Raw genomic sequence first — 19,732 nt, 5'->3', positions numbered from 1 at the left:
TTGAGGGTAAATACATATCTGACATTTGGGAATTTATTAAAGGCCAGTTGATCATAATTCAGGATCAGCACAGTCCTGTGAGGTTAAAATTTAAAGGTGGCAAGATTTGGGAACCCTGAATGACAAAAGATATTGGAAGTTTCATCAAAAAAGAAAAAGGAAGCATATATAAGGCTGTTAAGATTAAAGAGGGGTATTCTAAGGCATGTTGATATTAAGAAAGAGGAAGTGTTGGGTGCCTTGAAAAACATTAAGGCAGATAGGTCTTGAGGGCCTGACGAAATCTATCCCAGGATATTGATGGAGGCAAGGGAGGAAATTGCTGAGGCTTTGACAACGGTTTTTGTATTTTCTTTAGCCAGAGATTAGGTTCCAGAAGACTGTAGAAGAGACTGTTTGAGAATGGCAACAGGGATAATCCAGGAAATTATAGTCTGGTGAGCCTTACATCAGTGATATGGAAATTATTGGAGAAGATTTTTAGGGATAGGATTTACTGGCATTTGGAAATGAATAGGGATGATCAGTAAACCTTTTTGCTGGAAGGTCTTGTCTCTCAAATTTGATTGAGTTTTTTGAGGAAGTGACAGATGATCGATATGGCTAGGGCAGAGGATGTTGTCTGTATGGACCTTGCTAAGGTCCCTTGTTGTAGGCTGGACTAGAAGATCAAGTCACATGGGATCTATAGTGAGTTGGTAAATTGGACACAAAATTGGCTTAGCCATAGAAGACACAGGCTAATTGAGGAGGGCTGTTTTTCTGATTGGAGGTCTGCAGCCATGGGTTTTCCACAAGAATCAGTGCTGGAACCTCTGTTTGTAATTTAAATGATTTGTTTAAAAATGTAGGTGATCGGATTAGTAAATTTACAGATGACATGAAAATTGCAAGAATTATGAATAGTGAGGAAGGTTGGCAAAGGATGCAGTAGGATATAGATAATTGGAAAGCTGAGCAGAGAAATGACAAATGGAATTTAATTTGGACAAGTGTGAGGTTATGCATTTTGGGAAGTCAAATGCAAGAGGCAAGTATTCGTAAAAAGCAGAACATTTATGAGCATTGATATATAGAGAGATCTTGGGTGCAAGTCCAGAGATCTCTGAAAGTGGCAATGTAAGTGGATAAATTTGTAAAGAAGGCATACACCAAGTTTGCCTTCATTGGTCAGGGCACTGAGTATAAAAGTTGGCAAATCATGTTGCAGCTGTATAAAATTTACAATAGGCCACTTTGGGAGTACTGGGCACTGGAAGGACGTGAAGGCTTTGGAGAGGATGCAAAATAGGTTTACCAAGATGTTGCCTGGATTGGAGTGTATTAGCTGTAAGGAAAGGTTAGACAAACTTGCATTGTCTTTGATAGAATGTTGAAATTTGAGGGGTGATCTAATAGAAGTACAGTAGTCCTCCTGTACCTGCGGGGGATGCATTCCAAGACCTACCGTGGAAGCCTGAAACTGCGGATAGGTGCAAACCCATTCATTTAAATAGGAATGTCCCTTCTTGGCAGCCTCCTGGTTCCTGGTTCTCAAACGTTTCCTTTTATACGTCCAGGTTGTGGTAAACCGTGGGTAACTGAAACCACGGTAACCTGACCCATGGATTCGGAGGTCACCCTGTATATAGAATTATGAGAGGCATGGATACTGTTGAAAGTGACAGTCTTTTTCCCAGAGTGGAAATATAAAATACTAGGAGGCATAGGTTTAAGGTGAGAGGGGGAAAGGTTATAGGAAATGAGCAAGGCAAGATTTTATACAGAGAGTGGTAGGTGCCTGAAATATGCCTCGGGGGAAGTGGTAAAAGCAGATAAATAGCAACATTTACAAGGCATTTAGGCAGAAACATGAGCAGGCAGAGAATAGCGGGATGCAGACCAAGTGCAGGCAACTGAGATTAGCTAAGAATGGCATCATGGTTGATGCAGGCATGGTGGAACAAAGGGACAGTTTCTGTTCTATCCTGTTCTATGTCAGTATGTCATGAAATGCTTTTTGGAAATCTGAACTTATTAGATCTACTGGTTTCCCTTTATCGATCCTGCTTGTTACCTTCTCAAAAGCATTCTAATAAATTTGTCAGACATAATTTCCCATTCACAGAACCATGTTGATTCTGCTTGATTAAATGCTCTGCAATTACATCCTTCACAATTGACGCTCACATTTTCGTAATAATGGATGTTAAGCCAATTGGCTTATAGATACTTGTTTTCTGCTTCTTTCCCTTTTTGAATGAGGGTGCTAAATTTGCAGAAAAGAGATAAAGTTAAACAGATTTTTTAAAAAGTAAAAATGGAGCATGATTGCAATTATATGAACTTGGGCTGATGTGAAGAAATTAGATTAACTCAATTTGATTTGTACACAGAATTTTCACTTTGTACTTAAATTTAATGAAGAGCACAGATGTACTTTGTGTCCTTCAAGAAAATTACCATGGATATGAAATATCCAAAAAAAGTGGTCTAACACTCCTACAAAGTGTTGATGGGGAAGTCTTTGAGTTGTCCTCTTCTTTTTAAGTACAGGACTTGTATGATTACCAGGGAGCAATCAAGAGGAGGCGGCGTCATGGTGATAATATTGTTAGGCTGATAATCCAGACCTAATGCTGGAGGGACATGGGTTCAAATCCTATCATGGTGAAATTTGGACTCAATAAAAATCTAGACTTAATGCAACCATGTAACTACTGTTGATTGTTGTAAAATCCCATCTAGTTCATTAACATCCATTAGGAAAGGAAATCTACCATCCTAACCTGGTCTGACCAATATGTGACTCCAGACCACAGCAATGTGGTTGACTCTTAACTGTCTTCCCTGCCTTAATGTAATTAGGTTTGGATAATAAATGCAAGCCAATGATGCCTTCATCCCATTTTTAAAAATGTTAAGACCATATGATCAGAAATGACTGACGATCAAGAGGTAACTTATAAAATGATCAATGACATCCCCTTTTCAGCAGGAACCTAGGGAAACTGACATGATGATATGAGGAGGTCAAAAGGAACAGATTCAGGCTGTTCCTGGTTAAGTAGAAGTAAGGATGCCTTAACCTACTCCAGCAGTCCCACCTCTGTTCTTCTGCCTCAAGAACATGTAATGTTGGAGCTGCATTCTTCAAGGGAGCTTGGTCTAAGGAGAAACTAGACCTCAAAATCATGTTAGCAACCATCAAAGCACTAAACAACTGTCTGAGCAGTCTTATTTGGGGCTCTACTGCATAGATTACAGAGCTGACTACTCATCCATCGTTTATTAGAGGGCCTCAATGGCTTGCTGAATGGCCCTATACAAGCTGGAGTCAATCCCCACATGTTCTGTGTCATTGGGTACAAGCTGTCTCGCAGACAACCTGTGGGTTGGAAAAGTCTTTGACTATAAGGATCAGTCTTTGTCTTTAGGGTATGTTCTTAAAATTATCTTCTCTAACCTCTCCCATAAATCTAGTCTATGACTTCTCCTTCTAGCAGACGGATCCTATCCCTTAACCCTGCCATTACTATACCAGATGAGGCTCTCACTGAAGACCCGACCAGCCCATCCTGAGGCATCTCCTTAGTTAGGTCATGTGATGCAGTTGGATCTCCTGCGATGCTTTCTGTCAGCTTCTTTTCCTCCCGGTACTCTACATTTTGTTGATCTGGAAGGAATCAGAGGGACAAGGATTAGATTTTTCAAGAACTTATTAAGGAGCAAAGATAGACAACTGGGAGTGGCCACACTTTGCCACTCTCGGTGTGTGAGGATGAGATTGGAATGAACAAGAGTGAAATGTAGTCAATAATCTTGTAGGATGCATCCTCTGGCCGGCCACGTATGACTGCCCTGAGCCCCCAGAATTTCCATGACTTCCTCCTCACATATGGAGAAAACCCAAATAGATTCAATGCCTCTACCTTTCAACATTTCCTGCAGCCAAAATAAACATCTTTTTTTAAGACATTTTAAACAATGGCATGGACACCAGACAACCTGACAATTAATAGCAGGACTAATGATGCCAACCCACTGATTCAATTATAATGAAAGTTCTTGATGCTTCTATTAATGTACTTGTCTTTAAATACATACTTCATTTAAAATTTTAGTTGCTAGCCAGACCTTTCAACACCCTCACTAGTTTCCACCCCCAAAGAAAAGCTATTCTACAACCTTATACTAATGATATAAGGAGACTAATCCTACAAAATAACCATCATTACTTCTGATGACCAACGCTGACTGGATATTTTTCTTGATACATCCTGAGATGAGTTCATACTTTAATTGCCTCTGCTTCCCACTCACCCACCCAAGTTAAACAACTGTCTTTCCCCATATCCACAATATTTGGACAAACAATAAACAAAAATGTTGAAGGTTTTTTAAATAAAGATAATATTGTTTTAAATTACCTATAGTAGCATGATTTTTGAACACATGGAACTGCCCAAAGTTCATGATGCAGGGATATTTATTCCACTGGTATTAGCTCATGACAAACATTAAGGGAAATTACAGTTAAACAAAGAAGTATTTCTGTGGAATGAAGCCTGTGGTTTACACTGGATTAAGGAATCCTTTATCTGTCTGCTCCTCCCTTTGTTCAAAGACATCAATTAACCAAAGGTTCCGTTTGACACCTCCTTCATTATTGCCACCAAGTGATGGAGGTCCCAGCAGAACTGCTCGGGCTCCCTAGCTCAGCATATTCCTTCACTGTTGCCTTCTGCTGCTGGGGAAGGATACAATGACCATTTGTCAAGCAGTTGCCTCTCACAATTTATTCCTCTCACAGATTGACAGCACTCATCAATATCAGCAGCCATCTAGGTCAATAACACTGCTTTATCGTTGGTCTTCCTATTACTTGATGGCCCACTTAATTATGATTTGCTATCAATGCTTGACACTTCAAGCTGTCAGTAAGGATGAGTTGCTTCACCTCATTCTCCTTGACATGAATCAAGGTTGAAGACTCTATCCTTCCCCCTAATCCCCTCCAGCACATCAATAGTTCAATGCCTATTTGGACTCCTTTATCAGTTCACACTGGCTTGATGGATGGTGAGCCTTCCAGTAATGGTGCACTTTACTGAAACCTACAAAAATTAACTGAAGCTGTCTGAAGTCTTCTTTCAATTTCAATGACAAAGATGAAACCACATCTGGCTCCATCTGTCTGGACCTAGTTTCAATTTCACTCAAAAGTGCATCAGTGACACTTACCTGAATCTTAGTCTGGTATTCAATTGCCTATTGGGTTTCCAATGCTCTAAGTTTTGACAGATGTTTGAATTAGCTGAATGGGTTATTGTCTGTAAACACTTCAAACTTGGCACTGATGAGAGTGTTTCTGAACTTCTGGAAAACAAAGTGGCTCAAAGCTAGAGTTTGAGTTCCATACTGGAGTAAATCTCTGCATTCCTCACTTTCAGCTTGAGACTCTGATTGGCAAAAATGTTAACTACTCATTTCAGCTGTTGAACCTGTGACAGCACTCCTAAATCAACCAGGGTCAGTTTCCTATGAAAGTGGGTAGCCAGCCAATCGCAGGTGATCAGATAAGCTTCTGCTTGATGGTGCAAAGTCTTCACATGCTGTAGTCCAGCTCCCTTTGATGCTCAGTGAAGTATGCTGCCACTTATAAACTTTCTCAATCTCACCTGCAACATTCTCTGATTTCCTCAGCAAATCTTGGAATGGGGCATCTGATTGGACATAGCCTTGTATAGACCTCCTGTGGAAGTGAATCAGACCAAGGAATGCATGTAATTCCATTCCCATATTAAGCTGGGGCAATTTTCTACCACTCCAATTTTCTTATCATCAGGAATAATGCCTTCCTTACTAACAAAATTCCCACAGACTGGAAAGTTGACACTTCTATGGTTTGTTTTTTTTAAGTTAATGTGTGACAAGCAGGCTAGTGATGTCTAGTCTTGAAAGGGTCTCTTCAAATGTCAAGCTGAGGGTGAGTATATCATTCAGATACATAAGGATGGACTGGAAATGAAAGATGTCCTGAAGTTTTATCCATCACATGCATGAATTAAAGACCCCAAAACAGCATTCTTCTGTATTCCCCTTGTGCTTGGGAAAGTCATCATTTCAATGTCTTGTTCAGTGAAGGGTAGCTGGTTATTATTGTGAGACCAGAATTATGTTGCACTTTTGAGGATTTGCAATCCTTCCTCAGCATACATCAAGGTTCATCATCCCTTATGAGGATTTCCGTTGAGGGCCTCTTAACTGACACGGATCCCCAGGTTTCATTCTTTCATCTGAATCCCAAGGACAAAGGAGAACACTTCACAACTCTTGGATGACACCTTGCTCCAAAGGCTTTGGCAGGTAGTCTTGAACTTCCTTCCAATGACTGCATGGGTAAGGAATCTTTCCTTTTAGCACATCTTCAGTCACAATCCTGTAGTTTACCAGGTCAAATATCCAATGTCATCATCATTATTGTTACTTGGGAGTATTTACATGGATGTTTACACTGGGTTGAGAAATCTTTTGTCTGTCTGCTCCTTTCTCCCATGAAGATGCCCTTTCTTCCCAATGAAGTTCTGTTCAGTCCAGCTGCCCTCACTGACCATCTCCAACTGCTGCTTGAGGTCCCAGTACAACTGCTTGAGCTCCCCCTACTCAGCACTCATCCTTGCCACCTGCTGCTGGAATGTTCCATTACTCCATGATTTTACTTCCAAATTCTCCAGTAGGTTAACCTTTACTTCCAAAGAAACCTCTGGAGAGTCCTGCAGGATTGATTATGTCATTTGTCCTGTGACTAGCTTGGAACCTTGTAACCAATCATGCCCAACTTGTTTGTTTTCGACTCACAAAATGGGAGTGACAGTGAACTTCTGCAACCCTGAATTCTTAGAAGATCCTAACACACATGGTCAGCAACCAAAGGTTTCTGATTCCAGTCCACCATCAAAGCATCTTCTTTGTAAAGAAATAATTTGTGGTCCATTAAAACTCTACCACAAGAACATTTTAGAAACTCAGTACACGCTTTTGAAACCCACATTTCATAATGGATTGAACCACTGGAGAACCAACCTATAATTGGCTGTGATTGTTCTTGAACAGTCACCTCACCATTGCAGTGAGTCTCAAGTAGATCTTTAATCTTATCATCAGCGAGTTCATCAAAAGCACTCCTTCCAGCTGCACTCTTCTGTTTAGGATCAGCTCCATACTGTAACAGGAGTTTCACAGCCTAAAAAATACAATATACCATCATGAAAACTCATTCAGCTAAAAGGCTGAGGAATATTTGGGTTAAATCACTTTGTAATTTATATATTTTGCTACTTCACAGTTCTTACACTTAAGGAGCTAAATTCCACCTTTAAAACTATCAAGTAATTATCTGACTTCTGGAATTTAGGAATGTTCTTCTTAATGGTACATTTGTGGCTATGGATGGAATTTAATTGCATGACAGATTGGAGAACACCACATCCTTTCTCAGTGGAAGGTCAAGACATTTAAATCCTGATGATTTTAAGAATAATTGGATTTAAGAGGTTCCCTAATGAGCGTAATCATCTTCCCACCACAAGCGGGCAAGTGAGTTAAGCATGCACTGGCTTAACTCAATATGGAATTGTTTCACCTTTGCTGGGAATTAGATTGCAAGATTTTCAGAGCTCACTCACCAGCTTGCCTGTTCCAATGGGCTGTGCTGAATTCTGCCCTGTAAGTGTTGTTTTGCATGTGCTGTGACAATATATGGAAACATTTAAAAATCTGTGAGAGACTTCCTAGTAGTCAGACATTTTCCTCAGCCACCTCATATCTTCTATAGGGCAGCGAGGCTGTATTAATAGAACACACCCATTTCACTTTATCATCAACAAAATAAATGGCTTTTGAATCCCTTCAATCATAAAATATAATAACCTATAATTCTTATGCTTATGAAAAAAAAGTATTCATCAGAGAAAATAATGCTTGACTTTGTTTTATTTTAAAGTAGACACTCATTAAATTGGTTAAATTTGTCCAAAAAGGCACTTAAATCTGCCTCTAATCCTCATTATGGTTGAAAATAATATCAACAAAAGTAATAGCCACAAGAGTGCCAGTCATTAACTCTGGAATTCATTCTGCTACCATGCCTGTTACCACATGATAGAACTGGAAGGAATTTCAGGAAATGTGTATAGCATTTGAAAACGACTATCTCATTTTAGCTTTACCACTGAGTTTGGCACTGATTGCATGTCAGAGGAAGAGGTGCTGATCCACACTCTGCACTCACATCTCCAAAATTTAAAGAGTCAATTCATTTTAGGAATTTGGAGAGTTTGGGAGGTTCTGCACAGAGACAACCAATTGTAGAGGATGGCCTCAGATAACACAAAGCTTTAATCATGTGTCCCTGATACATGACTAGGAGCAGTAAAGAATCAGAGAGAGATAACTTTGCCCATTGAAGGTAGGAAGCAACCCAACTCCTGTCACAAGGAAGGTGTGGCTGGATGAAGCCAAAAATATAATTCACAATATAATTTTGCCTGATTTTAATGTAGAAAATACATTAATAATTTAACCTGGTCAAGAAAAATGAATACAGCTGCACATTCACCTACAACCTGTCGTGTACACCGCAACCACTTTCCACATTCTCAGCTCTGCCTCACATCCTGCAAACATGTCTTTTTGATGTTTCACAATAACCACCCTTGCCAAATCCACTACATCCACAGGTGAGCACATGCCATTACACTCACATCTAGGTCTGTTTGCCTCCCCCCCCCCCCCCCCCCCCCCACCTACCTCCCCTCAAGAGGGAAAGAGAATGCTGGTGATTTTCAAAGGGTGTTCAAGAAACAATTTCCTAACAGCGAGGAAGAACCTATGCGTTGTCTGCATTTGAGAAAGTCACTAAAAGTCTTTTTCAAGTTAATCTGTGGGACATGGGCATCGCTGGCTGGCCAACATTTATTGTCTGTCCTAGTTACCCTTGGGAAGTTAGAGGTGAGATGCCACCTTGAACCAGTCCATGTGCTGTAGGTAAATCCACTGGGAAGAGAATTCCAAGATTTGGACTCAATGACAGTAGAAGAACGACAACATATTTTCAAGTCAGGATGGGGAGTTGCCTGGTGGGAAACTTGCAGGAGGTGGTGTTCCCATGTATCTATTGTCCTTGTTCATCTAATTGGAAGTGATCATGGTTTAGAAGTTGTAAAAGGATTTTTCCTGAATTTCTCCAGTGTATCTCAACAGTACACACTGCTGCTATAATAAAATACAGACCTATGGATGCTGGAGATCTGAAACAAAAACTTAAATTATTGATGAAACTCAGATCTGACAACATCTGTGGAAAGAAAGCAGAGTTAACATTTCAAGTCAGTGACTCCAGGGGTTATGCTTCCTTCCCACAAATGTCAGCTCTGCTGAGTTTTGCCAGAAATTTCTCTTTTGTTATAGACTGCTGCTACTGAGTGCCAGTGGTGGAGTGACTGTAATGGGGTGTAGGTTTACTTGCTGAGCTGCAGGTTTGATATCCAGACGTTTCATCATCAATGGCGACCTCCAAGTGAAGCGAAGCTGTTGTCTCCTGCTTTCTATTTATATGTTTGACCTGGATGGGGTTCCTGGGGTTTGTGGTGACGTCATTTCCTGTTCGTTTTCAGAGGGGTTGATAGATGGTATCGAGATCTATGTGTTTGTTTATGGCGTTGTGGTTGGAGTGCCAGGCCTCTCGGAATTCTCTGGCATGTCTTTGCTTAGCCTGTCCCAGGATAGATATGTTGTCCCAGAAACCCTAACCACCTTACATCAAAGAAGTTTCAGAAATGACAGCCAGACTACTAAGACCCCTCGGAATCCTAGTAGCACACAAACCCATCAACACTCTCAAACAAAAACTAACAAACTTAAAAGACCCAGTACAACCCATGGACAAAACCAACATCATCAACAAAATTCTATGCAAGGACTGGCACAAACACAACGTAGGACAAACAGGAAAAAGTTAGCCACCAGGATACACGAACACCAGCTAGCCACAAAAAGACACGATCCTCTCTCCCTAGTAGCCCTACACACGGATGAAAAAAACCACCAAGTCGACTGGGACAACACATCTATCCTGGGACATAGATCTAGATACCATCTATCAACCCCTCTGAAAACGAACAGGAAATGACATCACCATAAACCCCAGGAACCCCATCTAGGACAAACATATAAATAGAAAGCAGGAGACAACAGCTTCGCTTCACTTGGAGATCGCCACTGATGATGTTACCTAGCCAGGTAATGAAACATCTGGATATCAAACCTACAGCTCAGTGAGCAAACCTACACCCTAAACCTCAACCTGAGCTACAAACCTTCACAAACCTTGCAAAAATGTGACTGTAGTATCAATCAAGCAGGCTGCTTTGTCCAGGATGATGTCAAGCCTTTTTAGTGTTATTGAAGCTGCACTCATCCAGGCACGTGGGGAGTATTCCATCACACTCCTGACTTGTGTCTTATAGATTGTGGACAAGTATTGGGGAGTCTGGTGGTGGATGACTAGATGCATTGAGTCACATTATTTACATGGCAAGTCCAGTTCAGTTTCTGGTCAGTGGTAACCTCCAGGATGTTGATCCTTTTGGGAGATGGTATCACCATTGAATGTCAAGGGGTGACGGTTAGATTGTCTCTTATTAGAGATGGGAGGTTAGATCAGAATGGTGCTGGAAAAGCTCAGCAGGTCAGACAGCATTCAAGGAGCAGGAAAATTGACGTTTCGGGCAAAAGCCCTTCATCAGGAATAGCCCTATTCCTGATGAAGGGCTTTTGCTCGAAACGTCAATTTTTCTTGCTCCTTGGATGCTGCCTGACCTGCTGTGCTTTTCCAGCACCACTCTGATCCAAACTCTGCTTTCCAGCATCTGTAGTCCTCACTTTTGAGCTCTTTATTGGAGATGATCAATACCTGTCATTTGTAATCTGACATCTGTTGCTGCTACTAATGTAAGCTTAGACCAACAAGCTTAACTTATTTTGTGTAGCTCCTTTCAGGCTTGTAGTTTGGCAGTCACTGATTCATGAAAGAACTTATTGATGTTTTCAATTCAGTGAGAGCTAACTGCACTTCATTCTTCCATACCAAAGAGAAACAGGCAGAGTGAGCATGTTGTAGTACAAGGAATACAAGTTTCCACATGGTGCTGGCTGTTTCCTCAATGAACAACTGGAGTGTGACCATATCTATACATCTACAGGACAATGTAAAATAATCTAGCAAGAGCCATGCTACTTTTCTTCTGCATTGTTCACTGCACCAGCTGCATCTGAACAATCAAAAAGGTTGAAGATTGGGCAACAAGAGGCTATCCACTGACTCACATCTGCCGATGATGCTGATACACAATATCTACGTATGGTGTGTATACAATAAAAGCCATATCCTGATACTTTGTTTCATTATTTTTATTAGATGTGGGCATTGCTTGCTCGGCCACCACTTACTGTCCATTCCTAACTGCCCTTGAGAAGGTGGTGGTAACCTGCCTTCTTGAACCAACAGAGTCCATGCTTGGTAGGTATACCTGCAATGCTGTTAGGAAATGGTGCTGAACATTGTGCAATCATTAGCAAACATCCCATTTCTAACGTTATGATGGTAGAAGATCACTGCTACATTCTAATGCACTTCAGATCCTATTACCAATATTCTGGAGAGCTGCTATTATCTACCATAGTTTCACATACAGCCTGGCCATTTAAAAATGTGAACCTGAGCCCATTTGTCTAGGAAGTTTCAAATGGAGGTTGGTGTGGTGATGGCAATGGTGGTAGTGAGGGGGATTGTGCCAAGCGTGAGGAATGTTTTTATTGAGAAACTAAATTTTTTGACAAGTGTTACTGCTAAAAAGCACAATACCTCATAATGAGACCTGCTCACAGCATCATGCAATGGTAACACCCCATGCATTCCACGACTATTGACATCAGCACCGGCTTTCAGTAATTCTTGTATGATATTAATAAAGCCTCTGCTACAAGCTTCATGAAGCGCTGTCCAACCTTGTAAGAAAATTGCAGCATATACAAAATCAGATACCACCAAAGTTATGTCATATACCAACATTGACTTCAGTAATTTAAACTTTCAAGCTCTGACTTCCCATCCCTGGCTTGACATTAACTTGTATATTGCAGTCAGCAGGGAGATAGTTACACAACAGGCCAAAGGTACTGGGCAGGCATGGGTCATGATCATGCCAGTTGCCCCACACACCACAAGCCTGTGACCTTCAACACTGACTCTGCTGTATTTTGTGAAACAGCTTCATTAACATAGACATCTATATGGTGCATGCATACAGCCAGAAAATCTGTGTACATTCCCCAGTCTGAATTTGGGGGTGGGGTATGTAGAGACAGCTCTGCAACAAGCTTTCTACTTGAACTTTAAGAGCATTTTATTTCTTTTGGAATGTTGACTAAGTCAAAACAGTTATATTTTAATGTCTGAAATGGGAGATATTTAAAAGTTTACCAATGAGATGTTGTGGTAAAGTGGTAGTCATATAAAACATTTTGGTAAATATTAGTGGTATTCAATGAGAAAACCATAAAGATTACATATTTCTTTCTCGAATATTGATGAGAGACATGTTGATAAAGAGTTTTGTCTCGTACTTCCTAGGACAAATGTAGGAACAACACATTTCAAATCATTGCAACAATTTGTACGACAGGAGAAACTGGTTCTGAACAGCTGACAAGTCAATTCAAATGGGCCAAGATATTGCCACATAGATGGCAGAGGGGAATTCCCTTTGGCTCCAGTTAATTCAGAAAAGGCACAAGGTTTGAGTATAGTCCTTTTATTTACAGAGAACATGACGCTGTACGCCATTTCTTAAAAATAAATGAGCCACATTACAAGGTCAATGTGAGCATAAGAAATATAGTTAGTAAGTTTGCAGACGACACCAAAATTGGAGGTGTAGTAGACAGCAAAGAAGGTTACCTCAGATTACAACGGGATCTTGATCAGATGGGCCAATGGGCTGAGAAGTGGCAGTTGGAGTTTAATATAGATAAATGCGAATTGCTGCATTTTGGGAAATCAAATCTTACCATAAACTTAATGGTAAGATCCTGAGCAGTGTTGCTGAACAAAGAGACCTTGGAGTACAGGTTCATAACTCCTTGGAAGTGGAGTCGCAGGTAGACAGGATAGTGAAGAAGGCGTTTGGTATGCTTTCCTTTATTGGTCAGAGTACTGAGTACAGGAGTTGGGAGGTCATGTTGTGGCTGAGTACAGGAGATTGGTTCGGCCACTTGTGGAATATCGTATGCAATTCTGATCTTCTTCCTATCGAAAGGATGTTGTGAAACATGAAAGGGTTCAGAAAAGATTTACAAGGATGTTGCCAGGGTTGGAGGATTTTAGCTATAGTGGGAGGCTGAATAGGCTGGGGCTGTTTTCCCTGGAGCGTCGGAGGCTGAGGGGTGACGTTATACAGGTTTATAAAATCACGAGGGGCATGGATAGGATAAATAGAGAAAGTCTCTTCCCTGGGGTGGGGGAATCCAGAACTAGAGGGCATAGGTTTAGGGTGAGAGCGGAAAGGTATAAAAGAGACCTAAGGGCAACATTTTCACACAGACGGTAGTACGTGTATGGAATGAGCTGCTAGAGGAACTTGCAGAGGCTAGTACAATTGCAACATTTGAAAGGCATCTCGATGGGTATATTGGAAGGGTTTGGAGGGATATAGGCGAGTGCTGGCAGGTGGGACTAGATCGGCTTGGGATATCTGGTTGGCATGGACAAGTTAGACCAAAGGGTCTGTTTCTGTGCTGTACATCCCTATGACTATAATTGGCAATGTCTTGGTGAATCATAACAAATCATGTGGATTCATGTGCTTATTCATATATTCAAACTCAAAGCCTAGTTCTCTAAATGAAAAAAACATATTTGTCCAGGCATTGCACTCTTCCAATTAAACAAAAACTTTGGAAATACTGTTCCTTGATGCAGACCCTATTGTACATCTCAAACAACCTGAGTCAACATGGCCATTTTTGAAGTTAAACCAAAGGCTTTGAGGTCTCTGTCTCCTGGTACATTCTCCTTGACCAAAGCCAAGCAATCAGCAACCTGTTTCTCATGTAATACAAATTGTTGTTCCCTTTGAAATTTGCTTTTCTTGCCTCTGTTCTGATGGCTGCAAGGCCGGCACTTCTGTTTTTTTTTCTGCAATGCTTAAGTCCTATTCTACCCTGGTATTATTTAAATTCATTTTAAAGTCAGCAAACCTGCATTGTCCTTGCTATTTATATTGATTCCAGCTGAGATTAGAGATCTCACAGAAGTTAAATCTCCCTTCATCGCAGCAAGGTGCAGACGAGTCTCTCCCTTGCCATTTTTCTTGTTCAGCGCACTTAGTTTTGGAATATGAGATTCAGAGGTTGGTGTAAAAATATCAGGCATTGGACAATCTGTTACAATTAAAAAAGGAATACAAGTTCATAGCTTTGAAATTGAGTTTCCTGTAGATTGAAGCAAAAATATCTATGATGCTTAATGGCGTAGGAAATAAACTTCATTGTTCTCATAACAGTGACCTCTTCATCAGACCAAAATTAAATGTCTGAGCTGCCAATGCTAGAAGCATACTCGGTACAGCAGCTAAACAAAGTGAGATGAGCAAGAGGTGTTTGCTATTAAAGTAAATCAAGTTCAGGTGCTCAAGAGAAGTAGAAGAAATAATTCAGAGAATCTAAGAATATACTTTAAGAGGGAAAAACTGGACGAGTCAGAAGTGTTTCAGTGAGAAAAAAAATTAGACCGGAGTTTGGGAACTGGGGATGAAAATTGTTAGATTTCCTCCATGACGGAAGAGCAGAGGGAAGAAAATGGGAATATTTAATTATCCAAATAAGTGAGTGCAGTCCTTGATAAATAGTGGTATTGTCATTGACCTACTTGATCACAATCCACTCTCCAGCTGAAACAACCCTCCTAATAGCTTGAAAACACTCAGAGCAGATAGTGACTCACATACTTCAACTCAGGAGAACATAGCTGCAACATTAATAATTTACACTTGCTGAAATGTTTAAAACCATATTTCATCTGCAATGCAACAAAAGCATAATATCCTTAGTAGTTTTGGCAGTCTGTTGCCTACCAGATCTCTTTGCTGTCTTGTCTTCAGTTTTCATATTTGTAGATTGTATGCCGTGCATTCTCTTAGTCACTTGCAGTTTATTCCTTTGATCATCATTGCCTTCTGTTTGAGTTACAGGGGCAGAGCCATTTTTAATGAGGTCTTGCATTGATCCTTTGCACTTGTTCCTTGCAAAGTTATCTCTGGCTTCATTTACATTTGCTTCTTTATCTATTTCCATGTTAATTGCCATGGACAAGGGGCATGCAACATGTAGCTTATTGATTCTCAGTCCAGTTGTGTTGGCATTAGATTCATTCAAACATGTTTGAGGGCCTGGGTGTGAATTTGTAGCTGCAGGACTAAATTCACAAATTGAGACTGTCTCACAAGTGGAAGCACTGCTAATAGATTGATCAGTCACAGACATGACTCCTTTGGGTTTTTCTCTGAGAATAACTGGTTCAAATATCACTGCCTTACTAACATCTCCAGTAGGGACCACATTGCTACTTAATTTATATTCTGTGATCCCGTTATCAAGTCTTTCATAATCTGACGTTGTAGAACAATTGGATTCTTGCTGTGAGGACACACGTTCTGAGTTCATAGAAACAAATGGCTTCTCCACAGATTCATATTCAGAAATCACGGAGTCACTGCATCTCTGTTTTAATATGACAGAAGCTTCTACACTGCATTCACAATTCTCTTCTGAGACTTTGTTTTTGGTGGGTTCATGCTTCCTACTCTCACCCATCGTAGTTGACTCAGTAGTTCTACTATATTCCATGCTTGACAAATGTCTAGCAGAGTCAGAGTATTCTGTGGAATCAACACCATTATGAAAATTATATTTCCCCGTTTCCAGTGAAATTGCATGATCGATGGAGTGATCATCAATGTTGTTTTCTGTGTGTCCTTGAACAAAGGTTTTTGGAACCAATATCACATTATTCTCACAAATGGTTTTTATGTTCATCACATCGTCTTTAGTTTGTGTTTTTGGTGATGAATGTTGTGAATGATTTGAAGTTTTTTTCAGCTGTGCTGGCTGCACATTACTGTTGCTTGCATCCAGCATTTCTATTGTACCTAATTTATTGTTTGTTGTGTTGTTGGTATTGGATTTGTTACTCACACTTTGTAACATGTTCACTGTGCAAAATTTATCAGCTGACTTAGTTTCCATATTTGGAGAGCTTAGTCGATTTGCTGTGAGTACCTTGAAGCTTTCTTGATAGAATGATTGCCCCTCTGAACTACTTTCACTCCCAGCCATGCAAGGTTTAAGTATATTTTGTTGGAGGTTTTCAGCACTGGGTTGTTTGGATTCTGTTGATGTTTTCTCAGTTTGGTCAGAAAGTCCACACATTGAATTTCTGATCTTTATAGATTGTCTCAGTGCTATTTCAGCTTCAGATGTACCATCAGGAACTACAACAAAGCCAGAAGTGCAACTAATGGGTTTTGTCTTGATCTCTTTCATAGTTACAGAGGAAGCTACGGTCTGATTTTCATCTCTACCTGCAGCTTGAGATTTGCTATTTAAAGAGTTATATTGAATTATCTGTTGTTCTGAATGACTAGAAAGCTGAGACTGTAATTTCAGCATGTGATGAGGAGTAACACTTCTCTGAGACAGTCTAACATCCACAGACTTCAGCTGATTTTCCATTATAATACAGGTAGCTACTGTATTTTGGATCTTTTTTTTGGACTCTACGTGATTTTCTGCTTGGTGTGTGTTTTCTGTTTTTCTCTTCAGGGTCAGGGTTCTGTCACTCATCTCAGCAATTTTAGAATTCCTGCCCTCCTGGAATTGAATGCATCAGAAAATAAATATAATTAACTAAAAGAATCAGAACAAATTAACAATAATAGTACTAGTTTCTACATGTATCTGTTCACACCACTTGAACAAATAAAAGAAGTTATGAAATATGCAAGCTCTGAGGCACATCTCTGACCATATGTGGTAGTTCACAGGCGTAGTTCTTGATTTACAATTTGTTTGCAGCTCCCTTTTTTAATCAAGGCACAAAACTATGTTGAGTTCATTACACTTTGCAGCTCAACCCAAAGAAATGCAACTGTGGTTAATCAAGACTTTCACGTTCAAGGAAGAATAGACTTCAGCTCTAGCACAACAAGGTGGAGGAAGAAAAAGCAGCCAGTACACCAGCTTCTCTGTCATGGATTTTCACATTCCATTCATGGTCACTGGGAGGCCCATCCAGCTTATCAGTGCATACAGCTCCATGACCTGGTGGAATGACAATGGCTGAATTTGACCCACCTCATATTGCTGTCTCACAGGACTACAGCAATGGCCAGGCCTCTGGACCCCAGAATTGAAACATACATCATACAATAAAGAAGCTCTCAGTCTGCACTGACTAAACTGCACTAATCCCACTTTCCAGCACTTGGTCCTTATGCTTGAATGCCATGACATTTCAAGTGTTTATCTAAGTACATTTTAAAAGCTGTGAGGTTTCCTACCTCATTAACCTCCCAGGCAGTGAAATCCAAATCCCATCACCCTCTGAGTGAAAACACATTTTGTCACATCCCCTCTAACTTCCTGCGTTTCACCTTTAAAATTATGCAACCTTGCGACCCTTCAACTAAGGCGAGCAGGAGCTTCCTGTCCAGCCTGTCCCTGTCTCTCTTCAATCAGGCACGCCCACAGTCCTCTCTGCTCTAAATAAAACAAACCATGCTGAATCAGTGTGCATTCATAGCTAAAGTTCTCAATCCCAGACCACATGAATCACCTCTGCACCCTGTCCAGCGCAGTCACATCCTTCCAAAGTGTCGTAACCAGAACTGTACACAGTTCTCCAGCTGTGGCCTAACCAAAGTCCTGTACAGCTACAACATGATCTACCTACTCTTATAATATGTCACAACTGTAAAGGCAAGTGTCCCATATGTCTTTTCACCACCCTATTAACCTGTGCTGCCCTCTCTTAAGAGCTGTGGACAGGCATCCCAACATCTGTGTTTCCTTGTGTCCTGCCATTTATTGAGTACTCACTTGGCTTGTTTCTTCTTCCATTCCTATCCTTTCTTGATAGTTCAGGGTAGCTTTTGTTGTATTTTTTCTCACAGCCATGCAGGCTTTAACTGTTAATATATTTTGTTGGAGGTTTTCAGCACTGGATTGTTTGGAATCAGTTGATATTTTCTCAGTTCGGTCACAAAGTCGACACATTGAATTTCTGATCCTTGTAGATTGTTTCAGCGCTATCTGAGCGTCAGTTGGACCATTAGGAAGTACAAGAGAGCCAGAAGTGCAACTAATAGGTTTGGGTTCGGTTCCCCTCATAGCTACAGAAGAAGTTACATTCTGAATTTTATCTCTGCCTGCAGCTTGAGATTTGTTATTTAAAGAGTTACATTGCATTATCTGTTGTTCTGAATGACTAGAAAGCGGAGACTGTATTTTCAACATGTGACGAGTAGTAACATTTCTCTGAGGCTGTCTCATATCCACAGATGTAGCCTGATTTTCCATTACAATACAGGTAGCTACTGTGCTTTGGGTTTTTTTGTTGGACTCCATGTGACTTTTTGCTTGATGTGTGTTTTCTGTTTTTCTCTTTAGGGTCAGGGTTCTGTCATTCATCGCAGCCATTTTAGAATTCCTGCTCTCCTGGAATTGAAAATAAACATAGTTAACTAAAATAATCAGAACAAATTAACAGTAACAGTATCTACACATATCTGTTCACATCCCTTTAACAAATATAAAAGTTATGAAATATACAGTCTCTGAGATACGTCTTTGATCACATGGTAATTCACAGGCATAGTTCTTGAGTCTACAATTTGTTTGCAGCTGTTTTTGTTTCAGGGCACAAAACTATGTCAAGTTGCATTTTGCAGCAGAATCCAAAACAATGCAACCAAGGGTTAATCAAGACCTTCACAGTCAAGGAAGAACAGACTTCATCTCTAGCACAACAAGATGGAGAAAAAAATAGCAGCCAACGCAGCAGCTTCTCTTTTCACAATCCATTAGTGGTCATTCGGAGCCTCATCCAACTTATCAGTGCACACAGTTCCATGGCCTGGGAAATGAAAAAAGACTGGATTTCACCTACTTCATGTTGCTGTTTCATAGGACTGCACCAAGTGCCACACCTCCAGACCCCAGCATCGATTAATAGAATCAGACAGTACAGAAAGGCCCCCAGTCTACACCAACTAAATTATCCTAACTCTATACTAATCCCACTTCCCAGCACTTACTCTGTAGCCTTGAATGTTGTGATATTTCAAGAGTTCTTCCATGTCCTTTTTAAAAACTGTGAGGTTTCCTGCCTCAACTACCCTCCCAGACAGTGTATTGCAGCCCCCACCACCCTCTGATTAAAATCACTTTTCGTCAAATCCTCTCCAACTTCCTACCTTTCACTTTGACATCTTCTAAGCTTGTGACCCTGCAAGTAAGCTCAGCAGGCGCTTCCTGTCGAGAATAAGAGGGTATAGGACATAGCCTCAAAATTAGGGGGAGCAGATTTAGGTCTGAATTGAGGAGCAACTTCTTCACCCAGAGAGTTGTGAATCTG

At 40.5% G+C, this 19,732-nt stretch overlaps 1 protein-coding gene across 1 annotated transcript in view; it reads right to left on the bottom strand.

The window, feature by feature from the left end:
• LOC140453313 (uncharacterized) overlaps nucleotides 1-19,732 on the bottom strand; it is a 60,483-nt gene that overhangs the window by 38,011 nt on the left and 2,740 nt on the right. The window contains exons 3-8 of the mRNA XM_072547875.1: nucleotides 18,196-18,813; nucleotides 15,174-16,968; nucleotides 14,299-14,481; nucleotides 11,906-12,048; nucleotides 7,066-7,225; nucleotides 3,521-3,655 (exon numbers count right to left, since the gene is read on the bottom strand). Coding sequence (XP_072403976.1) covers nucleotides 3,521-3,655; nucleotides 7,066-7,225; nucleotides 11,906-12,048; nucleotides 14,299-14,481; nucleotides 15,174-16,968; nucleotides 18,196-18,813 — 3,034 coding nt within the window. The remainder of the gene's footprint in view (nucleotides 1-3,520; nucleotides 3,656-7,065; nucleotides 7,226-11,905; nucleotides 12,049-14,298; nucleotides 14,482-15,173; nucleotides 16,969-18,195; nucleotides 18,814-19,732) is intronic.

Source organism: Chiloscyllium punctatum, chromosome 2, assembly GCF_047496795.1.
Source record: "Chiloscyllium punctatum isolate Juve2018m chromosome 2, sChiPun1.3, whole genome shotgun sequence".
In the NCBI taxonomy this organism is placed as follows: Eukaryota; Metazoa; Chordata; class Chondrichthyes; order Orectolobiformes; family Hemiscylliidae; genus Chiloscyllium; species Chiloscyllium punctatum.
This window is presented reverse-complemented; position numbering and strand designations above follow the sequence as displayed.